The 10584-nt window shown below is 40.2% G+C and overlaps 1 protein-coding gene across 2 annotated transcripts; it reads left to right on the top strand.

Moving 5' to 3' along the window:
• Positions 1-1132: 1132 nt before the first annotated feature.
• On the top strand, positions 1133-8076 carry LOC117663066 (nucleoside diphosphate kinase). 2 transcript variants are annotated; one of them, XM_034412960.3, is made up of 5 exons: positions 1133-1670; positions 3942-4074; positions 5443-5544; positions 6756-6868; positions 7829-8076. In XM_034412960.3, the coding sequence occupies exons 2-5, from the start codon at positions 3946-3948 to the stop codon at positions 7944-7946; spliced, it is 462 nt and encodes a 153-aa protein (XP_034268851.1). In that variant the 5' UTR covers positions 1133-1670; positions 3942-3945; the 3' UTR covers positions 7947-8076. The 2 variants fall into 2 exon arrangements, with proteins under 2 accessions (XP_034268851.1, XP_087743259.1); XM_087887133.1 differs by having other exon boundaries at positions 1567-2234.
• The last annotated feature ends 2508 nt before the right edge of the window (positions 8077-10584 follow it).

Raw genomic sequence — 10584 nt, 5'->3', positions numbered from 1 at the left:
CAAAATGCAATGCGAGTGCCCCCTGGTGCATGCACCTCACCCCCGTGTATGCACCTGTGTCAATCACGCATGTGCCCCAGCCCCCCCCCCGCACCCCGTTTTGGCTTCCAGATTGGTGCAGGAGGCTTTCCAGGCCCAAAATGAGGTACTGGGGGGGGGCAGGCCCCATTTTGGGCCTGGAAAGCTTTCTGCACCAACCTGGAAGCCAAAATGGGGCGCCGAGCAAGACCCCCCACACACAGCCTATTTTGGGCCTGGAAAGCCTCCTCCACCAACCTGCACCCCATGCATGTGTCCCACCCCCCGCACGAGCGTGCATCCCCTGCATACGCCCTGATCCCCACGCATGCACGGCAGAGATCCTAAGACCAGCTGGCCAGTGGGAGGCATGTGTGGGGGAACTGGGCTGGGGTGACGGCTGGAGTGCCAGCAGAGAGGGCTCTGCGTGCCACCTGTGGCACGCGTGTCATAGGTTCGCCATCACGGGATTAAGCCATTAAGCACAAAACCCTAAAAAAGAAAACCCAAACAGAAATATGAAGCACTTGCCCACTCTAGAGGATAATGTTAGACCTATTAATCTTTTTTTATTTTTTTTATTGAGAAGTTTTAAAATGTTTTACAAACAAATTCCCCCTCCTCCCCCCACCCATTCCCTTCTCCCTCCCCCCCCCCTTCCCAGAGCAAAATACAGGGTATTGCATTTAGCAAATATAATCTAACATAAACAAACTAACTATAAACTCTTAACTTCCCCTTACTCTTTAACTCCCCCAGAGGTACTAAAATGTCAGAGTAAAAAGAAAAATCATCTAAATATTTCATTCATAAACTATTTGCAACTTTTTAGCCCCATATTTGTTTTGTATATAGTCAATCCAGATCTATTAATCTCTAAGGTCAATTTCTTTATCCGCTAATGTGCCACGGGGTTTTGAAAAGGCCAAGTGAGGTGAATAGGGCAAATATTCTTAGTCTTAAGTAGATACTATATCTGCCGGCCCAATAGTGCAAACAGAGGTTTGGGATTACATAATATGCAAAAGCTTAGCACGCTACCCAAAATGGAAGAGTGGCAAGATGCGCCAGGAGGAGGATCGCGTACTGTAAGGAAGTTGCTCTGATCTTCTGTAGTGCCTTCTGCCCACACCTCCTCCGGTTCTGCCAGGTTTCCATCCTTACCGCACGTTCCATACAAACAATAAGACAAAAGGCTACTTCTCCGCCCCTACTCGCAGGAAAAAAAGCAGCAGGTATTGGACCTATTTGGGCAAGGGGGACCTCTAAAAACACATCTAGAAGAAGCCGGGTTCAGGGAAAACGCCACACTCCGTCCCTTTCATTCGAGGAGAAAAACACGGGAAGAGGAAGAGCTCTCCTTAGGAAGGGGGGGGGGGGAGGGAAAGCCATTTCCAGGGCCAGACTTCTCCAGGGGGGAAATCCCACTCGCGAATCAGGAAAGGTGGGGGTGGGGGAGGTGGAAACACGACAGCGAAGCCCGCCTTCTTTGCTGCGGCCAGGGGGTGGGTCGGTGATAGCTATAGCCCAGCCTGGCCTCTCAACGCTCCTCCTCTTCCCCAGAAGGATTTCAAGGAGGCAGCAGCTGTAACCACGCCGCCCCGCTTGCCTTGCCTGCCTGCCTGCCTGGAACAGATTTTCCTGTGATTGGGGTAAGTGGTTTGTGTTTGGCTTGCCTCCTTTTTCTGGAGAGAAGCAATAAAAACCGAAGCCTTGGAGCGAAGGAAAAAAGCTTCGTAGGGACAGAGGAGCAAAACTGGCCAACCTAGCCAGGGTGACCAGAGGAGTGGGGGGTGGGGGTGGGGAGGTTATTTAACCCCCCCCCCAAAAAAAAAAACCTTTGCAGCTGCCACGAAAACAAAATGAGCAATTGATGGAATCTCTTCTTTGTGAAGCCCTTTCACGGATCCAACCAGGCCGGCGGAAGGCGTCGCTCCCCCTTTCCGGTCTCCGTAACCTGAAGGCGGCCGAGGCGGCTCCCCCTCTTCTCGGGCGGCCCCACCGAGGCTCGAGCAATTCGCCTGCCGCGAAAATGGGGCCAGCGCTACGGGATTCGTTTCTTGGAGACGAGAGCTGCACCTTCCCGGGCTGCTGAGTTGCTGAGTGTAACCTCGAACACGTGTCGTCGCCGCCGCCGCCGGCGAGCCGGGGAACAAAGCGTGACACGTGGATGGACGGGGCTTCTGCTATAGCCTTTGGAAGGGAAGCTGCCCGCAGTACGTTTTTAGGATGACCCAAAAAAAAAGAAGGGCCGCTCAAGCTCGAGAGAAAGCAACTCCGGGGGAAGTAATCGCCGGACATGAATAGTCTTCCCGAGCCCCGTTTAGGTCTCTTTGCGTCTTTACAGATCCTATAGAGCAGAGGTCTTCAAACTTGGCAGCTTTAAGACTTGTGGACTTCAACTCCCAGAATTCTCCAGCTAGCATAGCTGGCTGGAGAATTCTGGGAGTTGAAGTCCACAAGTCTTAAAGCTGTCACGTTTGAGGACCCTTGCTATAGAGAAATGTTTTTGTGGTAGAAGCACAGTCGGTGTCAGTGTTGTAGGGATGAAAAATCCAGTCCCAGCTTCCCCAGTTATGTGAGCTGGCAGATATAAGAACCGTTTTGAAACGAAGGCTGTGAATGCTCTTTGGGTCTCTCTTGAGTTCCCAATTTAAAAAGTAAAGTGAGCCTATACTATTATTTTTTTTCTTTGCCTTTGAGTCAGTTTTTCGACTCCTAGTGACTGCCTGGACCTAGTCCCTAAAGTTTTCTTGACAAGGTTTTTCAAAAGTAGCTTGCCTTTGCCTCCTCCCTTAGAGCTGAGAGTGAGTGACTGGCCCAAGGTCACCCAGCTGGCTTTGTGCCTCAGGCAGGTCTAGAAATCATGATATCCTGGTTGCTGGAGGTGCAGGTTAACCGCTATAGTACAACAAACTGGCGCTCTATAATAATCTAGGTGGTGATTTATTTATTTTTTAATTGGATTTATATGCCGCCCTTCTCCGGAGACTCAGGGCAGCTTACAATGCGTTAAGCAATAGCCTTCATACTTTTGTATATTTATACATACTTTTGTATATTTATACAAAGTCAGCTTATTGCCCCCACAAACTGGGTCCTCAATTTACCTACCTTGGAAAGGATGGAAGGCTGAGTCAACCTTGAGCCTGGTGAGATTCGAACTTACAGTAATTGCAGACAGCTGGTGTTAAATCACAATGCTATCAGTCTGCTGAGCCACCAGGCCCTGTAGTGATAAACTACAACTCCCAGCAATCCTTATATTGGAAATACTATAGGGTTTCTGTGTATTGTAGTTTAATAATCTCTTGAAAGTATGAACATTTTTGTCTACTCGCTGACCATGGAATAGTTTAGCAATCCGGGTCAGAGGAATGGATTAGAGGGTGGCTAGTTCATTTTTAGAAAGGATATTAATGTAGCATTTTTAGGGGAGAATACAGCTTTTTTTTTTTTAAGAATCTAAAACAGGAGGAAAACTTGAACAGGACCTCCTTGATCAGCAGGAAGATACATTCTAGAGATGATAGAATTGGAAGGGGCCTACTTATCAAATTGACTGCTCAGCCAGAAATGATAGAGCTAGTGCATTCCTTTAGCAAGAGACACTTCATTTCTTCAGACTTGATTCCACTGTTAAAATAACATGCTTTTACCAGAAGTATTTAACTGCAGTAGTCTTGTGATGGCACTGAGCCTTTCAAAAGGGATCTAATTTTCTCTCTCTCACGGATTTATCCCTCCCTTCTTTAGCCAAGCAAACCTAATACACCTGTCTTTTCATGCTTCGGCTCTTATGTACTTTAAAATCTTTTTGCTATAACTTGCTAGTCACCAATCCATTTTCTCCATTTAAAAAATGGCAAAACTGAAGTTTTGCGGTTGATTTTCACTGGTTTCTTTCTGCTTTTCTCTTGCAGAATTATGGCTTCTAATACAGAACGTACATTTATTGCTATCAAGCCTGATGGAGTCCAGCGGGGATTAGTGGGTGAAATCATCAAACGATTTGAACAGAAGGGTTTCCATCTAGTAGCTATGAAAATGATCCATGTAAGTTTCATACTTGGCCTATGTGGTTAATTGATAAATAATATAAGCTCTCTATATGAATAAAATATTCTCATATATTGAACTGCATCAGTTTAAGTTAGAGTTAGACTAAGCAATTCAGAGCTATTTTAGCCTACATTTCTGGCATTCTGTTAGTTCTTCCTCTTGAGCTTGTACTCTTTCTACTCACCTATAGAAATTCAAAACTAGCACATTTTGAGAGTTCAAAATCAGATGAATTCAGAGAAGGCATGGACTGATGGCGTTTATTTTCTGAGATTAGCTGAAATATTTTAACATTTAGAGAGAATTTATCCAAAAACTTCACATAATTATAGCATTCTGCATTCTTGTGATTTGAGAGGTTATTTCCTGATTGCGTCAAGGAATATATCATGGTTATTATCAGCTTTTCAATTCAGCTCAAATTACAGTTGTAAAGGTAAATACATTTTTAATTTCTATGACCATTTCTAGCAACTTGTACAAAGCTCAAGGTGGAGTGCAGACTGCTTTAGAAAGTAAGTCAGTTAATCTTGATTATTTTCAATCTGAAAACAAAAATCACTTCTGCATGTTCAAGTTTATCTTCTTACTGATCTGTCTGGCAGTCCTTTTGTTTCCTGAGTTGTAGAAAGTTCTCTTAAAACCATAAAGCAATACAAATGAGCTTGTCTGACATTAGTTAGAAAACTGTACTTGGCAAGATGGTATGTAGCTTTTACAGTAACAACACTATTGGGTGATCTGTTAAGATTGGTTATCCAAACAAGTACTAGTGGAAATTAGCTGTGTTTACTTTATTATTTGGTGTGATATTCTTAGTTGTGTTCACAGAACGCAGGCAACATTATCATTTGCCCCCACATACCAGTAGCATATGATCAGAAGAGTCCCCATGAAAAGTGGGAATTGACATCTTCAAGCTACCAAAAAAGGATGCTTTGAAGCAGCAATTTGCTACATTTTTCCTTTGTGCATTTAAAAAAAAGATGGTTACTGCTACAATGAGCAGAGACAGGGCTCATGTGTTTCTGCCTGTCTTCCATTTTTTCCTGGCTGAGCAGAGGGTATGAAATAAAATAACCGGCGGTGAAGTGCCTCTATTTATTCCATTTTTGAAGGCTGTCTAAGAACTTTGTTCTGGCACCTGGACAAGAGGTTAATCTTGTCATCCTTGTTCTGATAATTGATTGAGAGGAGTTAATTTTCCTTCCTCTACACCTCAAATTAGATTATGCTTTCCGCTTGATCTGCTAAACTCTCTCATTGCTGGTGCAAACAGGGCCATCCAGAGAAGACAGAGTTAAAATAGATTTTCGCTGATAAAAGAGGATTAATCCATTGCTGTATTTCCTTTCTCTAAAGGCATCTGAAGAACTGCTTAAAGAACATTACATTGACCTGAAAGACAGACCTTTCTATTTAGGTTTGGTTAAATATATGAATTCTGGGCCTGTAGTAGCCATGGTAAGTATCTATTTATGAACATTTATTTAACTCCCACTTGCCTCCGATTTTCCTGAGAAAGATAATTTTAACAGTTGGGCAATTTACCCAGCTCTGTTATATAACACTATCAAGCATTTCCCTCTCGGAAATAGTAAATGTGGTAAAGGTAAATGTTCCCCTCGCATATATGTGCTAGTCATTCCTGACTCTAGGGGGCAGTGCTCATCTCCGTTTCAAAGCCAAAGAGCCAGCGCTGTCTGAAGAAGTGTCCGTGGTCATGTGGCTGGCATGACTAAATGCCAAAGGCACACGGAACGCTGTTACCTTCCCACCAAACGTGGTCCCTATTTTTCTACTTGCATTTTTTACGTGCTTTCGAACTGATAGGTTCGAAATGTAATACATGATAATAAATGCTACATGTATTTAAAAAGTACTGCTCTAGCAAAGGATTGCTATTTTCTCTTGGACCGTAGAATTCTGCCCATTTCAGGGTCTGGTGGTTTGGGGGAAATTAATTCCCTGAACAAGAAGTGGTTTATGGTGCTCTGTATGAGGTTTTTTTAAATTATATAGTAGACTTTATTTAATATATTGGATGTCCGGTCGGTGTTGGTAATAACCTTTTGATTGGATTTATTCACATGAGACAAGCTAGTTTCATTCCTGGACTAGAAAACTTTGCACATAGTATGCCAGGTAGGGGATATGATACAGGATAATAGATCCAGAAGTAAATTAAACATCCTCATTCCATCATATTAAAATCTTAAGATTGTGTAAATTGGTGATAGATTTGGAATAGATAAAAGGAAGAACTTATATAATAATGCATTCATTCTGTAAAATAGCAAATTCAGTTGCAATTTAAAAGGGAAAACCAAGTCCCAATGAATGGGATTTTCAATGGTGATTAGTATATATTATTATCCATTGTTATTACTGGATAAAAGCTCCGGAATAGGGCTTGGTCTGCTTCAGAACATAAATATGAAGATACTGTTGCATCTTAATTCCCGTTTGCATGATTCCTGCTGGCCAACATGGAAATCAAATGCAATTCTTCTTTGCTAAGCTTCTTAAATCTAGCAATTCCAGTTGGTGTCTGTAAAGCTAAAACAATATATTAGTATATGATTTTTAAAGATTTATGTAATACGATAATGCCCACAGCTATTCATTCTGACAATATCATATTTGCATCTATTCAATAAACTTGTTTTTTATAGGTTTGGGAAGGACTTAATGTTGTGAAGACAGGCAGAGTAATGCTGGGAGAAACAAATCCAGCAGATTCCAAGCCTGGCACCATTCGTGGAGATTTCTGCATTCAAGTGGGCAGGTTGGTGCTGCAATTTATTTCTTATAGATCATTATAGGAAGCCTTGCTAAAAATCAAATTGCTTCAAAAATAATGTCATACACAATTAATTTGTATAAAATATTAATCCTGTTATGCTAATACTTAAATAGCACTTAATGGTGGTAACACATTTATAAAACGCACTACTAATGTATGAATCGATGTATAGGTACAAAAAATAGTTAGCAGGCCTCAAGAGCAAGCCCACATGTTCTATATCTTATTCACTAAATGGGATCTCCCATCCTTTTAAAAATAAAATGTAGGGAAGGAAGGTACTTTATTCATTGCATGGTCCCCACATTACTTTCCAGATTTCTTATTTATTGATTTCTGATGGCTAAAGAAACACTGTCTATATTAAAACAAAGTGCCTTGAGAGGAGATAGCTGTTAAGAATTTGACCTAAACCTTTAAATCAGACCTTGACTGATTTAAAAGTGATTGCCAATACTCTGAAATGTGCCCCCATTTCAATTAACTTAGATAACTAAGTTAATTGAGAATAAAGGAAAGCAGGCTAGATATTAGCTTTTTGTCAAGCGTGTTAATTTAATCTTTGTCTAGCATTGATATCATTGATGTACAAGGTAAAGTTTGGCAAAAGCACGCTGGACTATAAACTTAATTGCAGCTAGAATAATGTGCTGTTAGTAGTAGAGCTAATATGATCTGAATTACTAGTTCAGAAATGGCCACCTTGTTCAAACTACTTAGTGAAGTGTACATTATAGTTACTTATAGGAGTAACAATGTAAACAGCTTATAAAACCATCAGACGTGTCGGTAATAACTTGATTATGGATGGTACTTTCATTTTACAAATTTGTGATTTGAAATAAGCTTTATAAATAGAAAAATTTTAGCTACAAGCAGTCTGGTTTTTTAATTTCTTTAACTGCTCCACCAAATATCATAACATCTTTGTCTTGTCTAAAGGAACATCATTCATGGCAGTGACTCTGTGGAGAGTGCGCAAAATGAAATCAGTCTGTGGTTCCAGCCTGAAGAACTTGTGGACTACAAATCTTGTGCTCGTGAATGGATTTATGAGTAAAATAGTCCTTCAGAGGAGTCGTGCCTTCTTTCAACAAGTCATTTCATTCCACCCTTGCATTACATGGGAGCAGTTAGCATAGTTACTTCCTTGATTGGCACTATGAAATAAAGGCATCATGAACAAATAAGTGTTCTTGTCTTTAAAGAAATGAAAAGATATGTGTGAATTGTTTGAAGTGTATTCATCATACATGTGGTTGTAATTTTAAAAAGATCTTCAATAAATACAGATGAGAGACATGCTAAAAAATTCAATTTGAATTCAAGACAAGCTATTTTGGCTAGAACAGAAGCACACTTGAAACATCTGAAGTGCTTTCAACAAGATCAGAACACTTTGAATTCCAAATGTGTTTGAAAAATTTTGGAAAATTTTTAATTGGGTGAATTTTATGGGTAATGGGGTTTTAAATTGGAGAAGCCTAAGATAATTTAATTTTGTTTTAATGTATTTTAATATTTGTATTGTGTGTTTTTAATTCTGGCTGTTCACCGCCCCGAGTCCTTCTGGAGAGGGGGCGGTATAAAAATTTAATAAATAATAATAATAATAATTTTATAAGGACCGATCTTGCAACAGCACCTAATTAAATAGGCTAATTCCTGGTTAGAACTTGGATGGGAGACCACTAATGAATCCCAGGATGGTGTGTCAGATTGAGGAAACAAAATGCATCCTAGGAGGCAGTGGCAAATCAATTCCATATTCCTGAGAAAAGTACACAAAGTCCAGCATCACTCAAGAGAGTATTACCTTTTGAAAAATCTCCAAATTTTATACTTCTGTAATATTTTATGACATAATTCACACTGAACATCTTCACGTATTACATCACCTGCATAGTCAAAATTCACTTCTTGAAGACTTTGCAGCTAGCAGTGATCATCTTAAAGCTGATTTTCTCTTGCTTTTTGTAGAGTGAGTGAAAGCACATGGTAAGCAAATACCAGTTACCAATAAAATACCTTTTTAAATACAGGTAGTCCTCAACTTACGACCATGATTGAGCCCAAAATTTATGTTGCTAAGTGAGAAATTGGTTGAGTTTTGCCCCAATTTACGACTTTTCTTGCCACATTTGTTCAGTGAATCAGTTGTTAAATTAGTAACACGGTGGTTAAGTGAATTTGGTTTCCCCATTGGCTTTGCTTGTCAGAAGGTTGCAAAAGGGGATCACATGTCCCTGGGACACTGCAACTATCATAAATGTGAGCCAGTTGTCAAGCAACTGACCATTGGGGATGGTGCAACATAAGTATGAAAAATGGTTGTCACTTTTTTCAGTGCCATTATAACTTCAAATGATCACTAAGTGAACTGTTGTAAGTCAGGGACCTGTAGTACATATCCCCAATCTTAAAAAGCAGAATTCACTTACCACAGAATAGATTCTGGTGCCCAGTATTTTTCACCGTGTCAGAATTTTGTTTCAGAAAATTTAAGATTAAACAGCTTTGTCATAGGAGGGATTCCCCTTCCCAGTAGGACTGCATAGCATGGCCCACCAAATGGACTTGCATAGCCTGGCAGCATATTTTAAAATAAACTGCCCAAAAGGCATGCTGCCAAGTCCCCCCAAGCCTCACAACCTCCTGTGTTACTACTGTTCCACTAGCCACCAAACGGCTGATCAGCACTCCAGGTATTCGTGGTTTGCAGTGATTTTTGTCAGCGTGGTTCCTTCCTATCATCACAAGTCGTGTGGACCTCCACTACAGGCTATCCAGAAAAATGGAAACAATGGTTTCCTTTGTGTATTTCTGCTGTAATGCAATAACAGCTTGGATCTTGGTTTTTGTTCCTTTAAAGTTGATGTAGTTTTTAACAAGTGCTACTTGATGTGTGTGACCTTTTAAATTATTAAATATTTCAACTGCATTGATACAGATGGAATAAAACAACAAAAACGTCTGTCCTGAAAATAGTTTTTTAATCAACTGAGCATTCCTAATCATATCCAGGACTGGAGAATAAGGATTGTATAATCCCAGTAGCTAAATGGCAAAAGACCTACTTGATTTGTGATGGTTTTATGATGAAAAACTCAAGTCATTCCTAAATTACAGCCATAACATTTATGGCCCATAAAGCTATTTGGCAGTTCTTAATTTGATGTACATTTTCAAACACTTTTATTTAGGGATTGTGTATCTTCTAAGCAGGTTGTTTTACTGTTACTTGCAGTAAGAGTGATCTTTCTGCACCACAATATTTGCTTTCCTAGCCTAGGAAAATCTTCATCAAAGGAGACCCAAAGTGAAAAACGTCACCGTGTCTTTCCATGAATCTCTAACTAATAGCAAAATTGATTCAAAATGATGACTTGGCTACATCTGCTAAAGAAAAGGTTCAAGTTATAAATTTGTGACTGAAACATTAGTTGGGCAGATTGGGGTTAAACTAAAGCTACATGAGAGGAACAGTATTGGGCCTGTCACCAATAAAATTATACTTCATTCCATGAAGCAGAAATAGAATTGACGTTTCTTTCCAATGGTCAAGAGTTGCCATTAGAACCTATTTAATAAGCTTGAATTAATGCCGAACTATGTCTTATTAGTGATAATGGAGATACTTCATTATACCAATATTTTAAAAGATATTCTTGAACTGTTGAGACAAAATTCACAACCTG

Source organism: Pantherophis guttatus, chromosome 2 (genome assembly GCF_059756535.1).
Source record: "Pantherophis guttatus breed Tessera chromosome 2, ASM5975653v1, whole genome shotgun sequence".
In the NCBI taxonomy this organism is placed as follows: domain Eukaryota; kingdom Metazoa; phylum Chordata; class Lepidosauria; order Squamata; family Colubridae; genus Pantherophis; species Pantherophis guttatus.
This window is presented reverse-complemented; position numbering and strand designations above follow the sequence as displayed.

Coding starts and splice junctions, on each gene's coding strand:
- LOC117663066 (XM_034412960.3), top strand. CDS start 3,946: ATGGCTTCTAATACAGAACGTACATTTATTGCTATCAAGCCTGATGGA. Junction 4,075..5,442: donor TAGCTATGAAAATGATCCAT/GTAAGTTTCATA, acceptor CTTTCTCTAAAG/GCATCTGAAGAACTGCTTAA. Junction 5,545..6,755: donor CTGGGCCTGTAGTAGCCATG/GTAAGTATCTAT, acceptor TGTTTTTTATAG/GTTTGGGAAGGACTTAATGT.